The 27,946-nt window shown below is 36.0% G+C and overlaps 1 protein-coding gene across 2 annotated transcripts in view; it reads right to left on the bottom strand.

Annotated features, from left to right (window-relative positions):
* The window catches only part of CD2AP (CD2 associated protein), a 102,797-nt gene that overhangs the window by 32,413 nt on the left and 42,438 nt on the right, over positions 1–27,946 (bottom strand). For both annotated transcript variants that reach the window (XM_060307983.2, XM_030870521.3), the window contains exons 4-8: positions 25,298–25,398; positions 22,104–22,224; positions 4,144–4,331; positions 1,947–2,025; positions 1,463–1,557 (exon numbers count right to left, since the gene is read on the bottom strand). In XM_060307983.2, coding sequence (XP_060163966.1) covers positions 1,463–1,557; positions 1,947–2,025; positions 4,144–4,331; positions 22,104–22,224; positions 25,298–25,398 — 584 coding nt within the window. The remainder of the gene's footprint in view (positions 1–1,462; positions 1,558–1,946; positions 2,026–4,143; positions 4,332–22,103; positions 22,225–25,297; positions 25,399–27,946) is intronic.

Raw genomic sequence — 27,946 nt, 5'->3', positions numbered from 1 at the left:
AAGCATCTTAAATAAAGATGTGTTTCATATATATAAAATGTACATTACCATGTATATATGCATGTGTGTATATATATATATATATATATATATATTATTTATTTATTTATTTATTTACGTGGTACGCGGGCCTCTCACTGTTGTGGCCTCTCCCGTTGCGGAGCACAGGCTCCGGACGTGCAGGCTCAGCGGCCATGGCTCACGGGCCCAGCCACTCTGTGGCATGTGGGATCTTCCCAGACCGGGGCACGAACCCGTGTCCCCTGCATCGGCAGGCAGACTCTCAACCACTGCACCACCAGGGAAGCCCTATATATATGTTTTATAAGTATATAACGTATATTACAATGTAATATGACTGACACAAAAAAGAATAAAATGTTGCCATTTGTGACAACATGCATGGACCTCAAGGGTATTATGCTAAGTGAAATAAGACAGAAAGACAAATACCATCTCACTTATATGGTGGAATCTATAAAACAAAAGGAATGAACAAACATAATAAAACAGAAATAGGCTCACAGATACAGAAAACATACCGGTGGTTGGCAGAGGAGAAGAGGTTGGGAGGGATGAGTAAAAGAGGTGAAGGAGCTTAAGAGGTACAAATTTCCAGTTACAAAATAAATGAGTCACAGGGATGAAATGTACAACATTGGGAGCATAGTCAATAATATTGCAGTAACTTTGTCTGGTGACAGATGGTAACTAGAAATAACAGATGTATAGAAATATCAAACCACTATGTTGTACACTTGGAACTAACATAGTGTGGTAGGTCAATTATACTTCAATGAAAAAACTTCTTTTAATTACATACACTAAACAATCTGTTAAGTCAATTTAAAACAATGGGAGAAATTTCAAAAATTACTTTAAAGGGATATAGCAAAAACAAATACTTTAATATTTCTCTATTACAGTTATTACAGGACTCTGCCCACACCCCAATACTGTAGGGTTTTCTTTTTCCTTAATTTATTCCAAGTTATAAAACTACCTCATTCTTTGAAATAGCTGCATCATTTTCCATAGTATGACATTTCATAACCATTTATATATTGATGGACATTTAAGTTGTTTCCCTATTTTTCTTCTTTTTCTTTTTATATTACAAACACTACAATGAACATTAGATGGGCAAAAAAATGCAATGAGGTAAAACAGGAAATGAGAACAGAACCCTGGCGGGGGCGGGGGGTGGTGTGGTTAGAGAAAAAACACAACTTGATGGTAAAAATAATTTCCAATACATCAATTATAACAAAGACAGACAATAAACGTTTGCTTAAAAAACCTTTCTGATCACTTACTACGTGCCAGGTTCTCAGGTCACAGAAATAAACAAGACAAAGTCACAGCCTTTCTAGAGCTTACATTCTAGTGGGAATGCGAGACTACTGAAAAATATTTCTATGAATAAATTAAGTGATTCACTGAAAACTGAGAAAAGTCTTACCTTACTTATCAACTGTATTATCTCCCCTTCTTTAAAAGTAAGTTCATCTTCATTAGTACCCGCATAGGCAAACAACGTTCTACAATATTCTTTAGCTAAAATGAAAATAATGAAGCTTCTATAAATTGGTTCTTTCAGCAAATACTTATTAAGCCTCTATTTTGTCTAAAGAAATGTACACTAGAAGGTTCTAGAGATGATTTCAATAATTTTGGCCAATACTATATGTTGAATTAAGTAACAATTTCATTAATCATTCATTCAAATAGTTACTACATGCCTACTATGTTCTAGGCACAGTTCTAACTGTATCAGATACATCAGTGTACAAAGCATACAAAAATCCTTGACCTCATGGTGCTTACATCTAGGAGGATTTAACACTCCGATGAAGTAGTACAATGTAACAAACGTCTTCAACAAATCTAATAATATATTTGAGCATGCTTCATTCTTAATATGAAAATTTCATTCAAACACTTACCTTTAATTTTACTTTCAGTGTCTGTTTTTGTTACCTCCACACTCTGAGTTTTGGATCCTAGTGACTGTGTGATTAAGGGCTAGAATAGAAAGGATGGTGTCAATTATTTTAAGTTAGAACAAAGCTAATAATGTTAAACAAAATTTCCATTAACAGTTGTCTAGCTCTCCCTAATGGTACTTATAGCCAGGTTAGTAATGTGACTGAAAACTGCCATGAAAAAGATAAATATCTGAAAAACTACTTAAATGATAGCCCAGAACGTCTAGTTTTTAAAACTCCCTATCTTAAGGATAATAAACATACTCTGATACCCATAATACTGTGATTTATTTTAGAACCTCTAAAATAAATAAAAATAGCATTTGAAAATTTACCACATACCAATCTCTGAGCTAATAAGCACTTTACATACATTGTAACTTAATCCTTAGAACAATCTGCATAAAGTAGGCACTATCATCCACTCCTTTCATGGGTTAGGAGGCAGAAGTCTGACTAGACTAGAAGTCTGACTCCAGAAGGTGGACTCTTAAAACAACTGCATTAAACTTCCTTACAATGAGACAGAGTATAAAATAAAGTCTTTATACTTACTGCTGCTATCAGAATGAAAACATTTAGGTAATGTTACAACCCTTTGTAACAATATATAGTCTAGTAGGCAATTTTCCATTGTAACTGACTACAGGAAGTCCTTCATCTTGTACTAGTGTTTCCTTGAGTTCTGCCCTTAGAAGTAACACTACATTTGACCCTGGATTTCATTAGTTAAAAATCTGAACATACTGCTAATTTACCTATCATTCTGTGTTCTAGTTATCTTTTAAGATGCTCACTTTAATTTCTCCTAATTTTAACCATCATATCTTCCAATCTGGTCCTACAAACATAGCAAATGTGCTCCCTACTTTATCAATTCCTACATCAGTGATCAAAGAAAGCCTTCCAAGGCCATCCTATACGGTAACCCTGAGACTACTCTCATTAACAACAACTCTTTAGTGGACATTAAAAATGGCAAATGAAAGATTACTGGTGTGATCATTAATCAAATAAAGTTATTCAATATAATCATAAGCTTCAGAGTTAGAAAGCGACCCCAGATCATCTAGCTTAATGTCCCTCATAATGCAGACATTGCTTCTAGACATTCCTAGCTTTTACATGACTATACAGCACTATTCCAACAACAAGAACTCTAATCTCTACCTTTAAAACCAAGAATTAATTAATAATCTTAATGCCAGACAGTCACAGAGCTAGGAGAGGGCAGGACAGAAAGTACAAGTTCTCTTTCCTGAACCCAAATTATTATTACATGAGAAAATATGTAACAAGCTGGGAAAGGAAAAAAAAAATGTTGAAACTAACCATTTTAGGAGAAAACATCAGAATATATTTCACCAACCAAAACAGTCTTCTAAGTGAAATGTAACTAAAAAAGGCAAGTAAATACTAAAATATTTTAAAATCTTACGAGTTAAATAAGACATACAAATGAGCACTACAAGGGAAACAATGCTTTAAAAGTTAAGGGACAAGCCACCTATGTGAAGTACTCAATCTAATCTCCAAGGTGTTAACACCAGGAAGACTATATTCTAAAGATTGTAGCTATTTCCCCCACAACAGAAACTTAACAGTTTATTTTAAAATCTCTTATTAGTATGGTACATTCACTTTGATTTACTTCACAACGCCAGTGAAATGCTAATAAAAAATAAAGTTCTCCATACATCTAGGGCTAGCGATTAGATTTCACCATTGCTGACAATCCAGAGTAAAGTTAAGCGGTGCCTAATTAACTTAATATCTCACTGAGAATTCACTTTAAAATGGCCCATTTTAAGCCTACATCAAATTGAAAGAAAAACATATAATTTTAGCTTTAAAAGGAAAACAAAAACTTGCCTTTTCTATTTTTACACTATAACTAAAAATTCTAAAGTTTCCACTAAGAAAAGTTTGTGTAAAATTTACCCCCCAAAATCCAATTTTATAAGAATCAAACATAAACATTAAAGTAAGTCACTTAAACTTGAAAACAGTTTCTCACAGCCTTCTCATTCATAATCTATTATTGGCAATCTCAAAAAAGAAAAGGTAACAGAGTTGCAAACTAACTTTTACATTTTAAGAAAAGCTTAATGAGAGAATGAATGGGGTTAATCTAAGGAAAGCTCATCATTACTACCTTCTCTGGTTTTTTCTCTTCTGTTTCACTACTGGATGTTCTTGTCCTAAGTTTCACAGAGCCTTCTTTAAATATATCTCCAAATCCAACTCCTCGGATTTTCTTTGGCTGGGTAACTGATCCAGGTGCAGTTTCGTTCCCATTTCCCGGAGAAGGTAAAGGTGAGGTAGACCCAGTCAAAACAGTTTCTGAAAGGATAATTTGTTTTTAAAGAATGACACCTAAAATCACAAAAACCTTGACATTCCCCTTCCACAGTATTTATATTCTATACCTCCTAATAAAAAATGGTATAATATGGTATAAAATGGTATAAAAATAATAAAATGACTGAGTATTAAAATATCCCAAAGAATAAGATGCACTTTATACTGATTTTTTTTAATGCTGTTTAAAACAATTTTAGGTATTCCTAGTTAGTAAAATGCTAATCAGAAATCCAGGAAAGCACAGTATACCAGGTCCTTAAGAAGAGCATATCAAAATTTACAGCTCTTGCACAAACATGAAGTAATGTAAGACAGAAACATTAAAGAGATAAAGTTAATCATTTAAAAAAGTTACATGACCCAAACTGATCAAAATTAGGGTGATTTTCTGAATATAAAAACTGGTAATATTAGCAAGTTTTTGTTTTAAAAAGTCCACAGTTCAAGGCCTGTCATTTTAACTCAGGGATGAAGTAATTAATAATCTAAGAAAAAAGTTCTAGAGTAATCATCCAAGAAGATTCCAGAAACATTTCAGAATGAGGGCTGAGGGGTAGGGAAAAGTACATGACTTCAGTTCATTTAATTAAGCAGTCTGTTGAAGTTTAATGGTTAAGAACAACAGAGGAAATATTAAAAATGGTAGTTACCATTTACTCAGAGCTTAATCTGCGCCAGCTATTTGCTGAGCACTATACACGAATTATACCTAATTTACATAATCACCTACAGGCTTAACACTAAGCACTATTATTCCTCATTTTCAAAACAAGTAAAATGGGCAGTTATTCAGAACTTTCCCAAGGCCATACAAGTAGTAACAAAGCCAACATTTGAACTGAATTCCAGATGACCCCAAAACCAGTCCTAAATATTTTAACATAATGACTCAGACAACAAAAGCCTCTAATCACACATTTGAAACTATCTGAGAATAAGTTAACAGAAACTACTTTTATGAACTTAAGAAATGCAATGCTAACAAGTACAGTGATCTACCCCAACCACTTGCAACGTTAGCCCAAGCCACATATATTTTTGGTGATATATTTTTAAATAAATTTTACTCAAAGAAAGTTTACATACAATAAAATGAACCCATTTTTAAATGGATATTACAATAATTTTTGACAAATGTATGCACCATGTAACCACAATAATCCAGATACAGAATATCCCTGTCACCCTGAAAAGGACACTTACACACGATCCCAGTCAATTCTTACTACCCTCAAGTCTCAAGAAACTTCAGATCTTCATTCCGTCAGTATAGATATGTCCTTTTTAAAAGTTTCATATAAATTAAACATACAGCACATAAGTCTTTTGTGCCTCCTACTTTTGCTAAGTATAATATGTGTTCCATGCATCAACACTTCATTCCTTTTTATCACTAATAGGTATTCCATCAGACAGGTATATCACTATTTACCTACCATTAAGAACATCAGCTGGTTCTTCATAGATGAACTTTATCCAATTTAGAAAGTCCCCTTCTGTTGCTATTATGAAGAGTTTTTATCGTAAGTGTTGAATACGTAAAAATCTTTCTGCATCTACTGAGATGACCATATGGTTTTTCTCCTTTAAACTTTTTAATATGTTAGATTATATCAACTTTTGAATGCATAGAATAAACCGCATTAGTCATAATGTATTAACATTTATATATTTTGCTAGATTTGATGTGCTAATATTTTGTTGAGGATTTCTGTGTTTATCTTCATGACATAAAGTGTTATAATTCCTAAAGTCATACAGACCTAAGAAATCTGAAAGAATTTGTGGAAGATTAAATGCTTGACAGAATTCAGGAGTGAAAACCACATAGGGAATTTTCTTTGTGTGAAGATTTTTTTCCTCTTTTTAACATCTTTATTGGAGTATAATTGCTTTACAGTGTTGTGTTAGTTTCTGCTGTATAACAAAGTGAATCAGCTATACGTATACATATATCCCCATATCCCCTCCCTCAAATCCTCCTTATCCCATTCCTCTAGGTGGTCGCAAAGCACCAAGCTGATCTCCCTATGACATGCAGCTCTTCCCACTAGCTATCTATTTTACATTTGGTAGTGTATATGTGTCAGTGCTAGTCTCTCATTTCATTCCAGCTTACCCTTCCCCCTCCCCATGTCCTCAAGTTCATTCTCTACGTCTGTGTCTTTATTCCTATCCTGCCCCTACATTCATCAGAACCTTTTTTTTTTTTAGATTCCGTATATATGTTAGCATGTGGTATTTGTTTTTCTCTTTCTGAACTTACTTAACTGTATGAAAGACTCTAGGTCCATCCACCTCCCTACATATAACTAAATTTCGTTTCTTTTTATGGCTGAGTAATACTCCATTGTATATATGTACCACAACTTCTTTATCCATTCATCTGTTGATAGACACTTAGGCTGCTTCCATGTGCTGGCTACTGTAAATAGTGCTGCAAAGAACATTGTGGTACATGACTCTTTTTGAATTATGGTTTTCTCAGCGTATATGCCCAGTAGTGGGATTGCGGGGTCATACGGTAGTTCTATTTTTAGTTTTTAAGGAACCTCCATACTGTTCTCCATAGTGGCTTTATCAATTTACATTCCCACCAACAGTGCAAGAGGGTTCCCTTTTCTCCACACCCTCTCCAACATTTATTGTTTGTAGGCTTTTTGATGATGGCCATTCTGACCACTGTGAGATGATAACTCATTGTAGTTTTGATTTGCATTTCTCTAATGATTAGTGATGTTGAGCATCTTTCCATGTGTTTATTGGCAATCTGTATATCTTCTTTAGAGAAATGTCTATTTAGGTCTTCTGCCCATTTTTGCGTTGTATTGTTTGTTTTTTTTGATATTGAGCTGCATGACCTGCTTGTATATTTTGGAGATTAATCCTTTGTCAGTTGCTTTGTTTGCAAATATTTTCTCCCATTCTGAGGGGTTTTTTTTTTTGTCTTTTTATGGTGCCCTTTGCTGTGCAAAAGCTTTTAAGTTTCATTAGGTCCCATTTGCTTATTTTTGTTTTTATTTCCATTTCTCTAGGAGGTGGGTCAAAAAGGACCTTGCTGTGATTTATGTCAGAGTGTTCTGCCTATGCTTTCCTCTAAGAATTTTACAGTGCCTGGCCTTATATTTAGGTCTTTAATCCATTTTGAGTTTATTTTTGTGTATGGTGTTAGGGAGTATTGTAATTTTGTTCTTTTACATGTAGCTGTCCAGTTTTCCTAGCACCACTTACTGAAGAGGCTGCCTTTTCTCCATTGTATATTCTTGCCTCCTTTAACAAAAATAAGGTGACCGTATGTGCATGGGGTTATCCCTGGGCTTTCTATCTTGTTCCACTGATCTATATTTCTGTTTCTGTGCCTTGATTACTGTAGCTTTGTAGTATAGTCTGAAGTCCAGGAGCCTGATTCCTCCAGTTCTGTTTTTCTTTCTCAAGATTGTTTTGGCTATTAGGTGTCTTTTGTGTTTCCAGACAAATTGTGAAATTTTTTGTTCTAGTTCTGTGAAAAATGCCATTGGTAGTTTGATAGGGATTGCACTGAATCTGTAGATTGCTTTGGTTGGTATAGTCATTTTTACAATGTTGATTCTTCCAATCCAAGAACATGGTATATTTCTCCATCTGTTTGTATCATCTTCAATTTCTTTCATCAGTGTCTTATACAGGTCTTTTGTCTCCTTAGGTAGGTTTATTCCTAGGTATTTTATTCTTTTTGTTGCAATGGTAAATGGGAGTGTTTCCTTAATTTCACTTTAAGATTTTTCATCATTAGTGTATAGGAATGCAAGAGATTTCTGTGCATTAATTTTGTATCCTGCTACTCTAGTAGTTTTCTGGTGGCATCATCAGGATTCTCTATGTATAGTATCACGTCATCTGCAAACAGTGACAGTTTTATTTCTTCTTTTCCGATTTGGATTCCATTTCTTTTTCTTCTCTGATTGCTGTGGCTAAAACTTCCAAAACTATCTTCAATAACAGTGATGAGAGTGGGCAACCTTGTTTTCTTCCTGATCTTAGAGGAAATGGTTTCAGTTTTTTCAGTTTTTCACCATTGAGAACGATGCTGGCTGTGGGTCTGTCATATATGGCCTTTATTATGTTGAGGTAGGTTCCCTCTATGCCTACTTTCTGGAGAGTTTTTATCATAAATGGGTATTGAATTCTGTCAAAAGCTTTTACTGAATCTATTAGATTATCATATGATTTTTCTCCTTCAATTTGTTTATATGGTGTATCACATCGATTGATTTGCCTATATTGAAGAATCCTTGCATTCCTGGGATAAACCCCACTTGATCATGGTGTATGATCCTTTTAATGTGCTGTTGGATTCTGTTTGCTAGTATTTTGTTGAGGATTTTTGCACCTATGTTCATCAGAGATACTGACCTGTAGTCTTCTTTTTTTGTGACATCTTTGTCTGGTTTTGGTATCAGGGTGATGGTGGCCTCGTAGAATGAGTTTGGGAGTGTTCCTCCCTCTACTATATTTTGGAAGAGTTTGAGAAGGATAGGTGTTAGCTCTTCGCTAAATGTTTGATAGAATTCGCCTGTGAAGCCATCTTGTCCTGAGTTTTTGTTTGTTGGAAGATTTTTAATCACAGTTTCAATTTCAGTGCTTGTGATTGGTCTGTTTATATTTTCTATTTCTTCCTGATTCAGGCTCGGAAGGTTGTGCTTTTCTAAGAATTTGTCCATTTCTTCCAGGTTGTCCATTTTACTAGCATATAATTGCTTGTAGTAATCTCTCATTATCCTTTGTATTTCTGCAGTGTCAGTTGTTACTTCTCCTTTTTCATTTCTAATTCTAGTGATTTGACTCTTCTCGCTTTTTTTCTTGGTGAATCTGGCTAATGGTTTATCAATTTTGTTTATCTTCTCAAAGAATTAGCTTTTAGTTTTATTGATCTGTGCTACTGTTTCCCTCATTTCTTTTTCATTTATTTCTGATCTGATCTTTATGATTTCTTTCCTTCCTCAACTTTGGGGATTTTTGGTTCTTCTTTCTCTAATTGCTTTAGGTGTAAGGTTAGGTTATTTATTTGAGATGTTCCTTGCTTCTTGAGGTAGGATTGTACTGCTGTAAACTTCCCTCATAGAACTGCTTTTGCTGCATCCCACAGGTTTTGGGTCATCCTGTTTTCACTGTCATTTGTTTCTAGGTATTTTTTGATTTCTTCAGTGATCTCTTGGTTATTTAGTAGTGTATTGTTTAGCCTCCATGTGTTTGTATTTTTTACAGATTTTTTTCCCATAATTGGTATGTAGTCTCATAGCATTGTGGTCGGAAAGGATACTTGATACGATTTCAATTTTCTTAAATTTACCAAGGCTTGATTTGTGACCCATGATATGATCTATCCTGGACAATGTTCCATGAGCACTTGAGAAGAAAGTGTATTCTGTTGTTTTTGGATGGAATATCGTATAAATATCAATTAAGCCCATTTGTTTAATGTGTCTTTTAAAGCTTGTGTTTCCTTATTTATTTTCATTTTGGCTGATCTGTCCATTGGTGAAAGTGGGGTGTTAAAGTCCCCTACTATGATTGTGTTACTGTCGATTTTCCCTTTTATGGCTGTTAGCATTTGCCTTATGTATTGAGGTGCTCCTATTTGGGTACATCAGTATTTACAATTGTTATATCTTCTTCTTGGATTGACCCCTTGATCATTATGTAGTGTCCTTCTTTGTCTCTTGTAATAGTCTTTATTTTAAAGTCTATTTTGTGTGATATGAGAATTGCTACTCCAGCTTTCTTTTGATTTCCATTTGCATGGAATATCTTTTTCCATCCTCTCACTTTCAGTCTTTATGCGTCCCTAGGTCTGAAGTGGGTCTCTTGGAGACAGCAGTTGTATGGGTCTTGTTTTTGTATATATTTAAGGTAATTATCAATATATATGTTCCTATGACCATTTTCTTAATTGTTTTGGGTTTTTTTTTTTTTTTTTTGCGGTACGTGGGCCTCTCACCACTGTGGCCTCTCCCGCTACGGAGCACAGGCTCCGGACACGCAGGCTCAGCGGCCATGGCTCACGGGCCTAGCCACTCCGCGGCACGTGGGATCCTCCTGGACTGGGTCACGAACCCACGTCCCCTGCATCGGCAGGCGGACTCTCAAGCACTGCACCACCAGGGAAGCCCTGGGTTTGTTTTTGTAGGTCTTTTCCTTCTCTTGTGTTTCCTGCCTAGAGAAGTTCCTTTACCGTTTGTTGTAAAGCTGGTTTGGTGGTACTGAATTCTCTTAACTTTTGCTTATCTGTAAATTTCTCCATTGAATCTGAACAAGATCTTTGCTGGGTAGAGTAATCTTGGTTGTAGGTTTTTCCCTTTCATCATTTTAAATATGTCCTGCCACTCCCTTCTGGCTTGCAGAGTTTCTGCTGAAAGATCAGCTGTTAACCTTATGGGGATTCCCTTGTATGCTATTTGTTGCTTTTCCCTTGCTGCTTTTAATATTTTTTCTTTGTATTTAATTTTTGATAGTTTGATTACTATGTGTCTCAGCATGTTTCTCTTTGGGTTTATCCTGTATGGTACTCTCTGTGCTTCCTGGACTTGACTATTTCCCTTCCCACGTTAGGGAAGTTTTCGACTATAATCCCTTCAAATATTTTCTGAGACCGTTTTTTTTCTCTTATTCTTCTGGGACCCCTAAAATTCAAATGTTGGTGCATTTAATGTTTTCCCAGAGGTCTCTGAAACTATCCTCAATTCTTTTCATTCTTTTTTTATTTATTCTGCTCCCTGGCTGTTATTTCTACCATTTTATCTTCCAGCTCACTTATCCTTTCTTCTGCTTCAATTATTCTGCTATTGATTACTTCTAGAGTATTTTTAATTTCAGTAATTGTGTTGTTCACCACTGTTTGCTCTTTAGTTTTCTAGATCCTCGTTAAATGTTTCTTGTATTTTCTCCATTCTCTTTCTGAGATTTTAGATCACCTTTACTCTCATTACCCTGAATTCTTTTTCAGGTAGGTTGCCTATTTTGTCTTCATTTATTTGGTCTTGTAGATTTTTATGTTGCTCCTTTGTCTGTAACATATTTTTTTTGTCGTTTCTTTTTTTTTTTTGATGGGTGGTGCTATATTCCTGTCTTACTGGTTGTTTGGCCTGAGACGTCCAGCACTGGAGTTTGCAGGCAGTAAGATAGAGCTGGGTCTTGGTGCTGAGATGAGGACTTCTGGGAGACCTCACTCTAATTGGTATTCCCTGGGATCTAAGGTTCTCTGTTAGTCCAGTGGTTTGGACTCAGAGCTCCCACCACAGGAGCTTGGGCCCGACCTCTGGCCTGGGAACCAAGATCCTGCACGCTTCATTGTGTCGTTAAAAAAAAAAAAAAAAGGAAGAAAGAAAAAAAGGAGCAGTACGATATCAAAGAATAAAAAACAATAAAATAGAAAGGTAAAAAGTATATTAGGAAAAATAAAACTATAATTGAAACAACTGCAACAAGGTAAAATAAAACCACAGCAGAAAAAAGAAAAAAAGGGGGTGGGGAGGGGAGAACAAGCCAAAAGGACAGATCACCAGTCACTGGGGTTTCCTCCCATACCCTTAGGTGTCTGTGGTCTACCACGGGTGCCTGGTAGGTGCCCTAGTTGTGAGGAGACACGAATTCCGCGTCCTCCTAGTATGCCATCTTGACTACACCTCCTGTGTGAAGATTTTTGATAATCAATTCAATTATGAATCAGCAGATGATTCTAAGGTGCAATTATCAGTTTGAGTATTTGATTATAGCCATAAAATAAACAGTTGCTTTTAGATTTAGTGATTCTAAACTTTACTACAGTCACTAAAGCATGTATCATTAAAATAAATGCATAGATATTTCAATTATCTAGTACTAATGGATAGGCTAATTGCTTTTGAACTCTACAGTTAAACCTTCTCGATCCATAGCTCACCTCTTCCACTGTATATGCCCAGTTTCTTCACCTGCAAAATGGGATACTTCATAGGATTGCTTTGAGAATTAAATCAGTTGATTTCTGTAAAGCACTTAAAACAGTGCCTGGCCCAGGGCCTATTACTTTTAACAAGTTTAAAGATGTATTATTGAAAACTATTCAAGTGGGAAAGAACATGATCACATAGAAGGAGCAAAAAATAAAAGGGCAACATAGACACTAGAAGGAAGAAAGCAGAGGGTCGGGGGAGAAGGCAGGGACAAAGGAGGAGAAAAGAACAAAAGAATGGAGAGAAAGGGTAAACAGAAGGTCTCATAATCAGACAAAACAGAAATCTTACCCTATAAGGTATTTCTAACATTTTTATGCCCATGTTTTATCCATCAGAGATTGTCCTTGCATTGCTAAGCTTTAAAAAAAATTATATTTGCATCTTATGTATGGCACTGTCAGTCATAAAACGTAACAGCAAATCTTCCTATTAAACCTAAAACTCTCCCTTCCTCCCTTTCTCATGAAATCTCTACAGCAAAAACTACTTGATGACTTGCACCTCCATATAAAATGACTTAAAACCACCAAGAGCCCCAAAATACAACTACTTTTTGAAAAAACAAACAAACAAGAATCATTATGTGAACTGCACTGAGTGCTAAAGAAAAATAATATAAAGTAAGAAACCTGATGAAAATACAAAGCACTTAATGGAAGCAATCCAAGTTCACTATTAAAGTGAATGGGTCTTACATTAAGGTAAAACATGTAAACCAAGTAGAAGAACTTGGAATCTACTTTAGTTGCTGGCATAAATTCCCCCTCTTTTTACTCCAGAGAAGAATATCTTTCACCATCATTCAAAGATTTTTATGATACTCCTGCATTGCCTAAGAAAATGTTGTGTTTGTGTGTTATGGACTTAAAATCTGTATTCCTTAGTTCCTAAAAAGAATCATTTAGAAAGAGCATCTGGCTCTAACAACAACTTGTTAAGACTCATATAACATATTACCAGTAAAAGCACTGAAGCCCCAGAACATTCTTCCTTACAAAGCTGCTCACCAGGAGAAGGAGTGCAAGGTGAAAGCTAATGTGAGATTAGACACCAAAGTAAATTGTGCACCATCTTAACTCCTGGAGACTAGGCTGCAGATCACCAAATTTCTATCCACCACCTTTAGCACACCCAGGGTCCATCACCATTCTACAAGGATCCTGTGCCCCACTAGCAATAAGCATCATCTTCCTTTTCAGAGCCTGAATAATGAAATGAAACCTCAGATTGACTCCTCCGAAGAGAATGAACATAAGACACGAGAACTCCTAAAGAACAATCTACCAGAGTTTCTTAAACATTTTGTGCAATGTATCCCTCTAGTAGCCCGGTAAAGCCCAGAGGTATACATGGCTCAAAACATTTAACAATCCCTGTTGGGACCTTTTTAGTCTTCTCAAAATTCTGACCTCTTCACTCTGCACCTCATTCTTCGCTTCTCTCCTTTCTTATAGAAGAAATTAAAAGTCAGATTATCTCGCCCTCAGCTTCTGGGCACTAACTCTGAAGTACCTCCAATAAATTGAAACTAATCATGATACCTATAATGTAAATCTCATTTCCTCCCACCTCCTGAGTAAATCCTGTTCTGCTGATAAGTCCCATTCTTCTGAATTTGCATCTTCAGCTTCTCCCCCTCTACTTGTCCTCTGCCATTAGCATTTGAAAATGATCAAGACTTTTCCTTCTTAAGAAAAGAAGGAAAACATTCTGGAGTATATGTTGCTACACTGCTTTACACTTACCAATCACCTCTCTTCACTGCTTTTGTCCAGGTCATTAATGATTTCTTCAACCCTAAATCAGGATTACATTTTATTTCTTACCTTACTTATCTTATTTAACCTTGCAGCAGCATCTGACACTACTGTCCATGTCCTCCCTGAAACACTCCCTTCCCATGATGACCACTCACTCACAGGTTGCCTCCTGGCTCTCCCTCTGTGCCTTCTTGGTCTTCTTTTCAGTTACTCTGTCTTGGCCTAGACCATAAATGTTGCTACGCAGGATTCTATCTTAGGCTGTATTCCTTTTTCACCCTAGACATCCTCCCTAGGTAATCTCATCCAACTCCATGGTTTCTTGTATCACCTAACATACTTTCAAGCCTCAATTTTGGACATCCACCCCAAATTTCTTTTCAAGGTTTCAGACACACACATACAACTGACTACCAGATATCTTCACTTGGATGCCCTGACACCCCCACAGGACTCAAAGTCAACATCTCCAAAAGTGAATTCATCATCTTCTCCCAAAAATTATCCCTTCTCTGCAAATGACATCATCTACCCAGCTTACTGACCAAAGATCTGGTAGCCTCGACTCTTCTTTCTCAGTTATTCCCCATCATCCCATCATCACAAGGTGCAGTTCTTTATACCGCCTATTTAGCACAGGAATGCTACCCGTGTTTCTCCATTCACATGATCACTTCTCTAGTTTAGGTTAATACTATTTCTACCTAAATTATCAAAACATTCTCAACTGGTCTCGCTACCCCAATCTTATTCTCCTCCAATCCACTCTTGACACTGCAACCAAACCACTCTATCTAAAAGGTAATCTGGGGCTTCCCTGGTGGCATAGTGGTTGAGAATCCGCCTGCCAGTGCAGGGGACATGGGTTTGAGCCCTGGTCCGGGAAGATGCCACATGCTGCAGAGCAACTAAGCCTGTGCGCCACAACTACTGAGTCTGCGCTCCAGAGCCCACGAGTCACAACTACTGAGCCCACATGTCTAGAGCCCATGCTCCACAAAAAAAGAAGCCACCGCAATGAGAAGCCCGCCCACTGCAACGAAGAGTAGCCCCCGCTCGCCACAACTAGAGAAAAGCCCATGCGCAGCAACAAAGACCCAAAGCAGCCAAAAAATAAATAAAATAAATTTATATAAATAAAGTAATCTGATCATTTCTCTCCCCTCTAAGGCTTCTCTGTGACTTGACTACCAGTCCTGTAATGCCTTCTTAAGCCTGACCCAACAATTTCTCTAGCCTCAAAACTTACCACATCCAACTATACACTCTATAATCCCTCTGAATTGAATCTCTTTCAGGATCTTGAAACTGCTCTGCTCATTCTTTACCCTCTGCCACAAACCTGCCTAGGGATCTCGTACCCATTCTGAGATCTCAATCTTTAACTTCCTATGGGGCGCATTCCCTTATATCCTTCTCAGTCTGAGTTAGCTCTTTACACATCTATAGCACCCTGAATCTTCCTGCCACAAATATTTCTCATGCTGAATTATAATCACTTGTCTAATATTCTTTTCTTTCTCCATGGACCAAAAGCTTCAAATATGGGGAATAATCATGACTATGTTGCTCATCATTGTATTCCCATAAACATGCACAATATGCTCAACAATAAGCACTCAATATACTGAATGAACAAACATACGAATGTTGAACTAACTAAATAATAGTATTTATATTTAGAATTTCACTTCAACTTTTAAATTTCAGATCTGGGAATGCACTGAGTCCATGGGAAATGCCATCGAACCCACATATTACTGCTCATATTTCTCACAGGGGTGAAAGTACATGAAAAGACAGTTCTATAGGCATGACTGACATGCAAACACATGAGCTAAAACAGTGAGAGTTACCTAACAGCCTCACCCCCATATGTTAAATAAAATAGTAAAGTAAAAAGATCCGAAGAAGAGAATTCCAGTTGTGATTTTACCACTTGGTGGTTAAATAATCTGAGTTATAATTTCTTCACCTTTAAAGTGGAGGTGACGCTAACTTCAAAAATTATGAGGATTTAACATGACAAAGTATTTGAAAAGTTCTCTGTACACCTCAAACCACTATGCATTCATTCATCCACTGAGCAACACTGCGACACTGTTTTAGAAACTAGGTATGCAGCAGTGAACAAAACAAAATCTATATTCTACTATGGGGGTAGACAGACAATAAGAAAATAAATAAGAAATAATAACAAATGTATCAAAGAAGATAAGGGAATTAAAGAATGGAAGATAGAAGCTTTTTGCTGTTTTATACAGAGCTATTAGGAAAGGCCTCACTGAAAAGGTGATTTCTGAGGAGAATCCTGAAATCAAACTGAAAGCCATTAAGGATATCTCAAAGAACATTCAGGGCAAATGTATACAGCAAGTACAAAGGCTGTGAGACAGAAATGTTCCTGACATCTTTAAAAACAGTAAGAAGACTAATGAGAACAAAGGGGATGGTTAAGTAGGAGATAAAGTCAGAGAGGCGGGGGGGAGACATTTGGTGGTGCCAGGTCTTGGAGGGTTCTATAGCCAATTTAAGAAGACTTTGGCTTTTACTCTAAGTAAAATGGACAGCTACTGGAAGGTAAGCACTTTAACATTCAGTAGGGAGGTAATGGCAAATAACAGACTATTGCAATTATACAGGAAAAGGTAACTTACACCAGGGTAGCAGCTGTTGAGGTGGTAAAAGAAAACAGATTCTGTACATTTATTTAGTAGGTGACACAGTCTGTTACTGAATCAAGTATAGAGTGTGGTATTACGAAGAGTAAAAGGTGAATCCAATTCTTTGGTCTAAGTAAAAGAAGGATGGAGTTGCCATTAGCTCAGATGAAGAAGACTGTACAGAAGAAGATCAGTTTTGACCATCTTAGTTCAAGATGCCTGTTTAGACATCAAACTGGAAATTTTTTTTAAAAATAAATTTATTTATTTATTTTTGGCCACGTTGGGTCTTCGTTGCTGTGAGCAGGTTTCTCTGTTTGCGGTAAGCGGGGGCTACTCTTTGATGTGGTGTGCGGGCTTCTAATTGTGGTGGCTTCTCTTTGTTGCGGAGCACAGGCTCTGGCGCACAGGCTTTAGTAGTTGTGGCACGTGGGCTCAGTAGTTGTGGCGCACTGGCTTTGTTGCTCCATGGCATGTGGGATCTTCCCGGACCAGGGCTTGAACCCGTGTCCCCCGCATTGGCAGGCGGATTCTTAACCACTGCACCACCACGGAAGTCCAAAAATGGAGATTTTTATAGGCTTAATGTGGGGAGAAGACTTAACAAGGGATAAAATACCAGTAGATATAGTCACTGGCTTTATTAAAAAGAAGGAAAACTGAAAGCAAGTCCTACTTAGGAAATAAGTGGAATCTGAAAGGTGACAAAAAGACACTCTAAACAAGAAAGGCTAAGAATATTTAACAAAATTAAAGGGCAGTCATTTCATTATAAAAACAGAAACATCACACTTCCCTAGAGAAGCAAAGCTTTTCCTGAAATTGACTACTAAAAAGATACTAATCTTGAGATTTTATATAGAAACCACTGAGTAACAGAATAGATTATAAGTTTACCACATTCCTAAATATAATAGGGGCTTTTTTTTTATAGCTTTTATACCACCGTTCTTCAATGAAAACTGAGGGCATAAAAATAAATTACCCTAAGGCTCAGGTAATACTGTCAACCTCCTGCCTAGAGTCAGAATTACCTTCTTAGCAGTAATAGCTAGAATTTAACTGGTCAAACCATGAACATCATCCTATATACTTCAGTTTATTTATTAAAAGAAGAGAAGAGCTCTACTAAATGTAAAGGAGTGTAAGAAGAAACTATGTAAAATAAACAAATGCAGTGGATATGGCATTCTAATACTATAATACTATAAGCAAAAATACTAATACTATACTATTCTAATACTATAATACTATAAGCAAACAACAAATTAAAAAATTTATTATGTACAGTTGGTAATTCTTATAACAGTTACCAGAAACATACACCATTTTACTGACTAAAAAAGACTATCAAAACACCAGTTATACATAGAAGATGTTATATTTTGTTAGGACACAGGAATAGTGGACATGAATTCTCTAAGTCATAATGCATAAGATATCAAACTCTTACATTAAAACTTAAAGGACTCTATGCCTTTATCACTAAAGTTCTTAAGACCTTACAAAGTACTCACTTCCTGGCATTTACATCAATATGCAAAAACTTTCTGCCTAAAAATTAGAGTTAAAAAAAAAAAGGAATTACAGTGTACTTCAACCACTGACTTCCCACCCCATAATCACAAAGCTCCACATTTAGAATGCACTGCTATTGGAAAGGGGTTAAGCAAGCAAGGAAGTACATTTTTAACAGATATGATTCTGCAAGGTTACTAAAATTCAAAGAAGGCTGAATGCTGCAAGGAATGCCCAAAGTTTTATAATTATGAAAGTAATGAACTACATCCAAATTTAAATTTGTCTTTTGCTAGTGGTTCCATATGGACTTTAAATTTTGTACATAGTTTAAGGGCTCAGTTTACAAGGCATCATAAAGATGACAGAAATGTCCTGTACATTTATTGTGGTAGTGGTTTTCATGGATGTATACAGTTGTCAAAATCATCAAATTGTATATTTTACATATACACAGTTTACTGTATGTAAATTGTATTTCCAATAAGGTTAATTTTTTTAAATGTCACAGAAACTAGTTTGAAGGCTCTCTCACTGGCCAAACCTGGCAGTATCAAAATAAATAATAATGGCAATAATAGATTAATACCTAGTGAATAAAAAAGAAACAACTGATGAGTCCACGCTGATTTAAAAAAAAAAACAACTGGGGAGAAAGCAAAATTCTTCTCTATAGAAGAATGTCAAATAATAAACAGATGGGATGATGGAATTAGAAAATCATCATTTTGCAACTATCACAGTAAAAGCTGATTCAGGCAAAATTTATCTGTGGATGCTTTAACTGCTGAGTGAAAGTCTGATGAGGAATAAGATATTTACATAGTCTCAAAGTACCTCCCCACAAGACACTTATCAATTAGAAGGAAAAAAACAGTAAACTTACAGTAGCAGCACAGCTTTAACCAAGTAATCAAATTTAACATCACCAGTAATAAAAGACACAAAGCACATGTGTCCTCCATACAATACAATGAGACATCATCATTCTGTAGCCCTATCAATAAAAATATAACCTGAAACTCCAAACTGGAATCCATTATACAAAATAACTAGCCTAAACTCTTTAAAAATGTCAAGGTCAAGAAAAACAGAGAAAGGTTGGGGATCTATTCTAAACAAAAGAAACTTAAATAAATTTTCTGCATGGTCTTGTCTAGGAGAAAAAAATAGCTATGTAAAGTATACTAGAACAATTAAGAATTCTGTATATGGACTGTGAATTAAACAGTATTGGTAACATTAAATATCTTGATTTTGATAACTGTACTGTAGTTATAAGAGACTGCCCTTGTTCTTAGGAAATACACACTGAAGTACTTAAATGTAAAGGAAAAAAAGACCCCCAGATTTTTTTTTTTTTTTTGCGGTACGCGGGCCTCTCACTGTTGTGGCCTCTCCCGTTGCGGAGCACAGGCTCCGGATGCGCAGGCTCAGCGGCCATGGCTCACGGGCCCAGCCGCTCCGCGGCATGTGGGATCTTCCCGGACCAGGGCACGAACCCGTGTTCCCTGCATCAGCAGGCGGACTCCCAACCACTGCGCCACCAGGGAAGCCCTCCCCCCAGATTTTTAAATAGAAATTGAGTAATAAATTAGCAAATGAGGCAAAATGTTAACAATTGGTGGTGAATCTGGATAAAGGGTACTATGGGACCTCTCTATTTTTGCAATGTTGCTCCAAGTTAAAAAAAAAAGTTTCAAAAAAAAAAAAAATCACTGTACTGCAGTTTAAAGGATGGACCCATAAAGTGAGAGGTAGTGAGCAAAAGTACACAAGAATGAGATCAGAAACAGAAAATTCTTAGAAGTCTTGAGTCTTCTAAGAATATGTATGTAGAGTAATATTAAGTGGTAATTTCTAAAAGTTTTAGGTTTCTCTGTTACAGAATGAGAGGGTGGTACTGGGACTTTGTAGCTCTAAACCTAGATGTCTGTGAGCTTGCTCTATCATTTCATGCCCTATTCTACCATTTCATTACTTGACTTTTTTCAAAGCTCAACACTTTCTTGAGAAGAAGGAGAAAAAAACTGCATAAATCTTTCATGTGCAAACAAACCATAATTATGGATGAGGATAAAAATTTCAGAGAACTTTCTTTATAAGGTTTAAAATGGTAGAACTAAAAATGCATCACAAAAACTTCAGGAATTATCTCAACAATGATTTCTAGATAACTTTTATAAATTATGTTTAATATTACCATCTATCAAATGTAAAATGATTTAATTTTTTCCTCTAAAATTTATTCCCTCACCATTGAGGACAGTGAGGCTTACAAATTGCATTTGCTACACATAACAACCTTATAATGCTTTCCTACTTAATTTCAAAATATTGAAGGCACTGACAAAAAGCAGCAAAAGAAACTAGGTTCAAAACAATCTGCAATGTTGCAAGCATTATGCTTAGAAACTATCTTGCTAGTTCACAGAACAGTCCTCTTAGGTAAAAATTATTATTCCCATTTTGCACACTAAGAAACTACAGTTAAGCAAAGATGACCAAACCACACTCCATGCCATCATGGAGCCCAACATCCTAGATAGATTAAAAAACGGAAGTGTCCACTGGAATGCAGTATGAAGTACTAGGTACAGAAACAGTCTGGACAACCTTAAGACTTCATCTCATTGTTTTGAATGATATATAATTGCTATGGTCTGCAAATTTGTGTCCCTGCAAAATTCCTATGTTGAAATCCTAACCCCACAAATTAAGAGGTGGGGCTTTTGAGAGGTGATTAGGTCATGAGGGCAGGACCCTCAGGAATGGGATTAGTGCCTTACAAAAGAGGCTCCAGAGAGATCCCTTGCCTCTTCCACCATGTGAGGACAAAGTGAGAAGTCACCAACCATGCATCAGGAAGAGGGCCTCACTAGAACTCAACTATGCTGGCTCGCCTTGATCTTGGACTTCCCAGCCTCCAGAACTGTGAGAAATAAATTTCTGTTGTTTATGCTACCCAGTCTGTGGTGTTTTGTTATAGCCGCCCTAATGGACTAAAACAATAGTCTTCATATCTTGACATTACACTGTCTTTGAAAAAAAAGGCAATACTGGCAACCTTAAGGTTGTATGTCTATACCTCAATATCTGAATCTATCTAACCATTATAAAACTGCCAAATAATACTAGTTAATGCAAGTACAAAACCCTGAACATTCTCATTACACATACTTTTCCATAAAGAGAAAGATCTACTTATCCCTACACTATCACTTATGAATTTAGTTTCTCTTAAAAAAAAAAAAGTTCTCCTAAATCCCACAGCAATTCACAGACGTAAAAAAAATTAAATCTAGCTTTGGGATAAAATCTTTTTCAATCGTACTTTTGAACAGTGAACAAATTTAAGATTAATTTATAGGTGAGTCTCTAAATGACAGAGATCACAAAATAATTTAAATGACATTCTGGCTGCACATGGAAAACAAAATCTATTATGTGAATATAGAAAATAACCAGAGGAAGATTTTTTTTAAACTTCTACTATTTCTGAAGTAGTTCAGCCATTTGCAAACTCTGGGCAAAATTGTATATAAGTAGGTCTTAAGTGGAAAGAAATCAGATAACGTAAGTAGTATTGTTTCATAATAAGGGTACTATACGTTCACTTCAGGTTGAAGCAGACATTGGAAGGAAAAATAGTAAATTCTTTGCCTAGATATTTAGGCAAATACTCACTTTAAGTCCCTGTCATAAAGTGCTTTTTTAAGGTAGATAAGATAAAGCTCTTAGTTCAAAAGTAAGACTAGAGTTTTAAAAAATACAAAATAAACACTAGATAAAATATAAAGTTTATTTAAATCTATTCAAATTTTTTAAATAGTCTACCTGAATCATCCTGGGCTTCATGAGCTTCACCATCATCTGTTACCTCTAACTCTTTCACAAAATTTGAGGGAAACAGTCCCAACTTGTTGTTCAGGGTTCCACTCCACCAGCCTTCTTCTACCTGAAAGAGTTCACAACTCAAAGATAATAAAAATTTCTCTTAAGTTTTCACTTCCCCCACAGAAAAACTGAGCTATAGAAGTGAATGAGCACAAAGTTAGTGATGCAAAATAATCCCTTTAAATCTACAAGAAAACACAAAGGGAAAAAATATATTTTGAGTAGATTAAATCTGTGTGGATTGGATTAATCATATATGGGATTAATCATATATCAATAGCACTTTGCAACACTTAACAACGAGAATTTATGATCAACTGTAATCTATGAAGCAAGTAATTTTCATGAAAGTATCAGATAACCAAGAATAATGTATTAACAGCAACAAGAAGATAGCTCTCTTCTGCAATGTCACTGTTTTAAACACTATGGAGCCTCTGTCTGTAGTTATGACATACATTATTTAAGCATTTGAAAATTTCTGATTTCGAAAAAGTTTTATGAATATAAGAATATAACTTCCTAAATGGCACAAAAAATTACTAAGTAATTTATCTATTTTACTTGAACAGTGAGTCTTAACCCAAGTATGAAAAAGAATCACTTATTTTTAAAAGTCCAGATGCCAGGCTCAACTGAACACTCCCAACCCCAACCAGAAATATTCTCAGGAACGAAACTCCTTAGAGAAATGTTTACATTCACAAATAATGAGGCTTATTATTATTTAATAATAATAAGTTATGAAGTTATTTAATAATATTAATAATTTTAAAAATGTATAATTTCTTCTAAGGATGCTAAGAGGTCTTAAGTAAAAATAATTTTTTAAAGAGTAAACTATTTACTATCAAAATTTACTTGACAGCAGTACATGCAATATCATAGCTAGAAAAGGTTCTTTTTTCTGTTTAAAATATTAAAAAAAATTTTTTCATCTCATCACAGTTACAAAGGAAAATTTAATAAGTTATTCATCCAACAGGCACTATGTACAAGTCATGGTGTTAACTGATAGGAAAATATTCAAATTTGCACATGAGAAATCTCTGTCCTTGAATAAAACAATCTAAAGAAGAAAACAAACAATGAGCAGATAGTTACAATACAATGTGAGAGGTGTTATAGCAAAAGTGTGAACAAAATGCTGTAGGAGCACAAAGGAAAGGCATATACGAATCAAAAAACGCTCCCCTAAAAGCAAATGGCAAAAGAGCTGGACAGTTAAGGCTAAATGAGAGTTTACCAGACACAAAGCATGTGAAAAATGTGATACCATAAAAATAAAGGACTTATTAATGGAATATATAGCTGAAATACGAGGTGCCTAGAATACATGCTATTTAAGAGAGAAATATAAGGCGGTAAATATGAAGAGTTTAGAATTTTTAGCAGACTTAAGGAGGCACCAAAGGATTGAGAGTTCTTCAAACCAGGTGTGATGGAAATACGTAGAACAAACTGGAACGGGTACAACTAAGGGAACATCATCAAACTGTTAACTATACCTGACATCCCAAATTGACAGCAATTGGGTAGTTAGGGTAAATAACTCTATAAAATTCCTATTAATTAAGGAATTCTTAAAAGGCAGGGTAGTATAGTGGTAAAGAGCACCGACTCAAAAACAAATTGTGTGGGTTCAGATTCTGGTGCTCTGCACGCCAGGCATATGAACTTGCACAAAAATACCTGAAACAAGATCACCTAACCCACATGCTCATCTACACGTAATCTTGACAGTCCTCCCACCGATTAAGTGGCAGGCTTTGTCCCCACTCCCTTCAATCTTGCTGGCTTATGACTTTCTTGTAACCAACAGAATGTGGTGAAAGTGATACTATCACTTTCAAGGTTGGACTATAAAAGGCTATCACTGTGTTCACTGAAATGCTTACACTTAGAGCCCTCAACTGCCATGTAATAAGTCCTCCTATCCTGAGACACCTGAGAGCCCAATACAGTGAGAAAGCCAAGCCAAATGGAGAGGCTACATAATGGCTTTCCATAGGGAGTCCTGGTCTTTGAGGCTTCTGGAAACTAGACATGTCAGTGAAGGAGCCTTCCTATGATTCTACCAGTACCCAACTTTGAACCTTTCCAGTTGAGGCCCCCAGACACCACAGAGCAGAGGCAAGCCATCCCTCTGTGCCCTATCTGAATTCTGGACCCACACAACTAACAAACCTAATGAAACAGTTGTTTATTGCCACAAAATTTGGAATGGTGTGTCATGCAGCAACAGTAGATAAGCCAATCACTTATCTCTGTGATTCAATCTCTTGTTTGTAAAATAGGGGTAAAAATTCCTATCTCCTTAGGTTGTTTAGAAACTTAAAGGAAATAATAAGTGTGAAACACTTAGAATGGTGCTTCAGACATAACAGAGGCTCGATAAACACTATTATTATTGCCACCTGGTAGAAATAAACCAGAACTGCCTTTTGTCTAAACACATTGGAGTTTAACATAACAAGTGATAAATTACATATTAGCACACAAAATCAATCTCAGTGGCAATACATGATATCAAAACATATACTTTGAAAACGGCATCTTTAGCTGCTAAATAAAACTTTAATATTTCTTTAATGGTAAAAGCAGAGATATGAAAGGTTATTTTTTTTAATATTTTAAAATCTCATTCTAAGATACTAAGATGAGGGAAAGTGCTTTTGGGTTAATATTTGAATGTGATAATTCAAACAAGACAAAACTTTTTAAAACATTCTGCTTTCGTATACCTTTGCTATGCAAAAGGTAAAAAATCCTTCTATTTTTATGGCTTGTACCTAAAGTGAATTAAGAATCAAAGAAAAGGTTTATATTCTTAGCTACTTAGATTATATTAACTTGAGCTAAAAAAAGCTTATTTTATTCTTAAAGTCAACAGATACAAATTCAGTACACAAATACAGGCATAGCAAGGATGAATAAAGCTTTATTTCTACAGATAAGACAGCCTTACTTTAAGTCATTAAAGATCCATTTTAAAGTCTGTATCCTAAAATTAAAAAAAAAATGAAACTGGAAAAATAAATTTAACAAATGAATATTCTTACAAAGCATTTTTCTAATCCCCAGAGCATCAATTCCAATTGCTGCTTTATCTCTAAAACATGTTTTTGCCTTACCTCTTCGCTAATATCAATAGTATCTCCCACTTTCAGCTCCAGTTCATCCTCATTTTGTGGAATGTATTCAAAGAGAACTTTACACTGACGCTTCTTGGTCTCTAAAGGAGGTAACATAAAAAAATTAAGAAAAATCATGAAAACAAATAGCAGCACCTTTATTTACATACTATGCTTATCGTCATAGGATTTGCTTGTATGAATAAAAACAGTACGTGGAAGCACTCTCAACAGCTAACCACAATCTACTCTGGCTGGCTTTCCACCTTGTCCCCACGCTACTATCTCTTCATCCTAAAATAAATTCACACCAACTACAAATAAGGTGGGCTCCCAGCAGTGAAATCTATTTATGTATCTGATCCCACTGATTATACAAAAGTAAAATATCCACTGCTAATTTTGAGACTGGAAACAGAGACAATAAAAGACACTGTTGGCACAACAAATTTATCACAGTCAAGTCCTCCAAGCCAGTGATTTCCAGACTACTTCCTGATCAAAGCTACGGATACTTCAAATGCACTAATTTAAGAGTAGCTGTGTCGGAAAAAAAAGACAAAATGCACAAATCTCAAATGTATTTTATCTTCTTTAAGCTCTATTTTCTGACATAAAAATCAAACTCAGGTGAAGGTAAAAATAATTTTACTTTAGCTTTTCAAACAAGCTTTATTTATTCAGACAAGTAATGTTTAGGAAATGTAGGCCTTTAAAAAATGTAACGGTTCTTTTTAATGAGTATGAGTATCTTTTTAAATGATTTAAAGTGAAGAAAGAGTATTAATTAGCCTCCCGCCCCCAAGCACATATATCAATTAGCTTTGAACAACCTAGTTATATTTTTTTCTGTGAAAACACTGAAATTTTATTGATATCCTGCAAAAGACATTCACACCAAAATTTACTAAGTATGTGAGCAATTTTAGAAGCATAGAGACGAAAGTATTTTTACCATGCATTTCAGAAATTTCCCCAAAACGTGAAATCAGTACATATTAATAGTACAGAACAAAAAAAGTAATTCATAATTGTTTACATTTCACAAGCCAGTGTCCTATGTCTTACAAAATGCTATTCAGAACTTCAAATAATAGTAAATGTAAATGTCTGAAAAAAGAAATTGAAATTTAAACATGTACCCTCCTCTGCCCAATACTTTCACTTAAGCTGTTAGTGAACCACACAAGAGAATCAGTATTATATCTTCTCTGAGAGCAGGTCCCCCACCATTTGTACGTGGGCAACACACATTTGTGCAGCTCTTTTGCTTGCTATTATTATGTGCAATGTTTTATGAAAGAGACAATACAACTGAGCACACACTGCAGGTGGCTAACAATCTCAGGGAAAGCCAGTGCAGCTCAGGAGGCCTGGCTGCCAAGCCAAAGCCCCGCCACCAGTGGAAGCAAAAGTTGTATCTACAGAAATGGACACCGGATGAGGACATTAAAAGAGCTTTGCAGAATCAGAACCTTTGCCAGCAAAGACACCAGAACTTCACACTTCCCAAAGAGCCTGCCCTATTTAGCCAAGAAAAAGGAAAATCACTCCCTGTACACTTCATGTGCCAATCGGACACCTGCCAGTTAACCCACGGGAGTCATGGCAGCAGCAAGGATGCGCTCCTGGCAGCTGTCCAGGCTGGATGCCACGTCCTCCCACCAGAGGACAGCGGCCTGACCCCGCCCAGCAGCGCTCTGGGCCCCTGAGGCCAGGTGAGGCCCCACAAGGAGCCGAACGTCTATTTTACAGATGAGGAAACTGACAGCCAGAGGGTGATCCACGCCTGCTCACGGGACACAACAGTTGACAACAGAGTTTACCTCTCATTTAGGTGGCAGTTTATACCTGGGACATACACAAACTTGTGCACCTGTGCTTTCTGATGTATAAAAAGAATAAAGATCTTGGGGGCAGTCCCAACAGTCATGTCCTATCAATGCTCTCTTTTCCACTTAAAACCTAGTTATAGTCTAATCAAAAGCTTTGTTTTTGTTGTTTTTCCTTTCACACTAGCATAATTCTCCAGAGTGTCTTCTTCCAAAATAGTATGCAAAATTATCTGCAAAGGAATTTTTCATTTTTCAAAGGAAAATCCACATTGGATAAAAACATCTAAACATTCCCTACTATTGCTATAAAATGTGAGTCATTTATTTAAAAAAGAAAAAGTTTTCATATGATTCCATATTTTTATATGGTTCACTCATAAGTTAAGGCAAGTGCCTATATTAAACTTATCTATTAATTGGCAACACAATTAAAGGAATATGGAGATTCTTCACATTTCAAATGGCACATACAATGTCTACCCATACATATTGGTCAATAAATATTTACTGAATTTCTAAAATGTATCAGAACCTTTACCAAGCAGAAAAGAAAACGCATGTAAGAGTAGAACTGTCAATAAAAGAATACGCAAAATTCAATTTTTTTAAATAACTATAACGACTATTTTCTTAAGTAAACTCCATATAGCTTTTCGGATCTACAAAGAAATTAATGATAAAGTTTTCTTTGTGTGTGTGGTACGCGGGCCTCTCACTGTTGTGACCTCTCCCGTTGCAGAGCACAGGCTCAGCAGCCATGGCTCACGGGCCCAGCCTCACCCCGGCATGTGGGATCTTCCCGGAGCGGGGCACG

The sequence above is a fragment of the Globicephala melas genome, chromosome 11 (genome assembly GCF_963455315.2).
Source record: "Globicephala melas chromosome 11, mGloMel1.2, whole genome shotgun sequence".
NCBI lineage: Eukaryota > Metazoa > Chordata > Mammalia > Artiodactyla > Delphinidae > Globicephala > Globicephala melas.
Note: the sequence above shows the minus strand (reverse complement) of the source record. Positions and strands in the feature narration are given on the sequence as shown.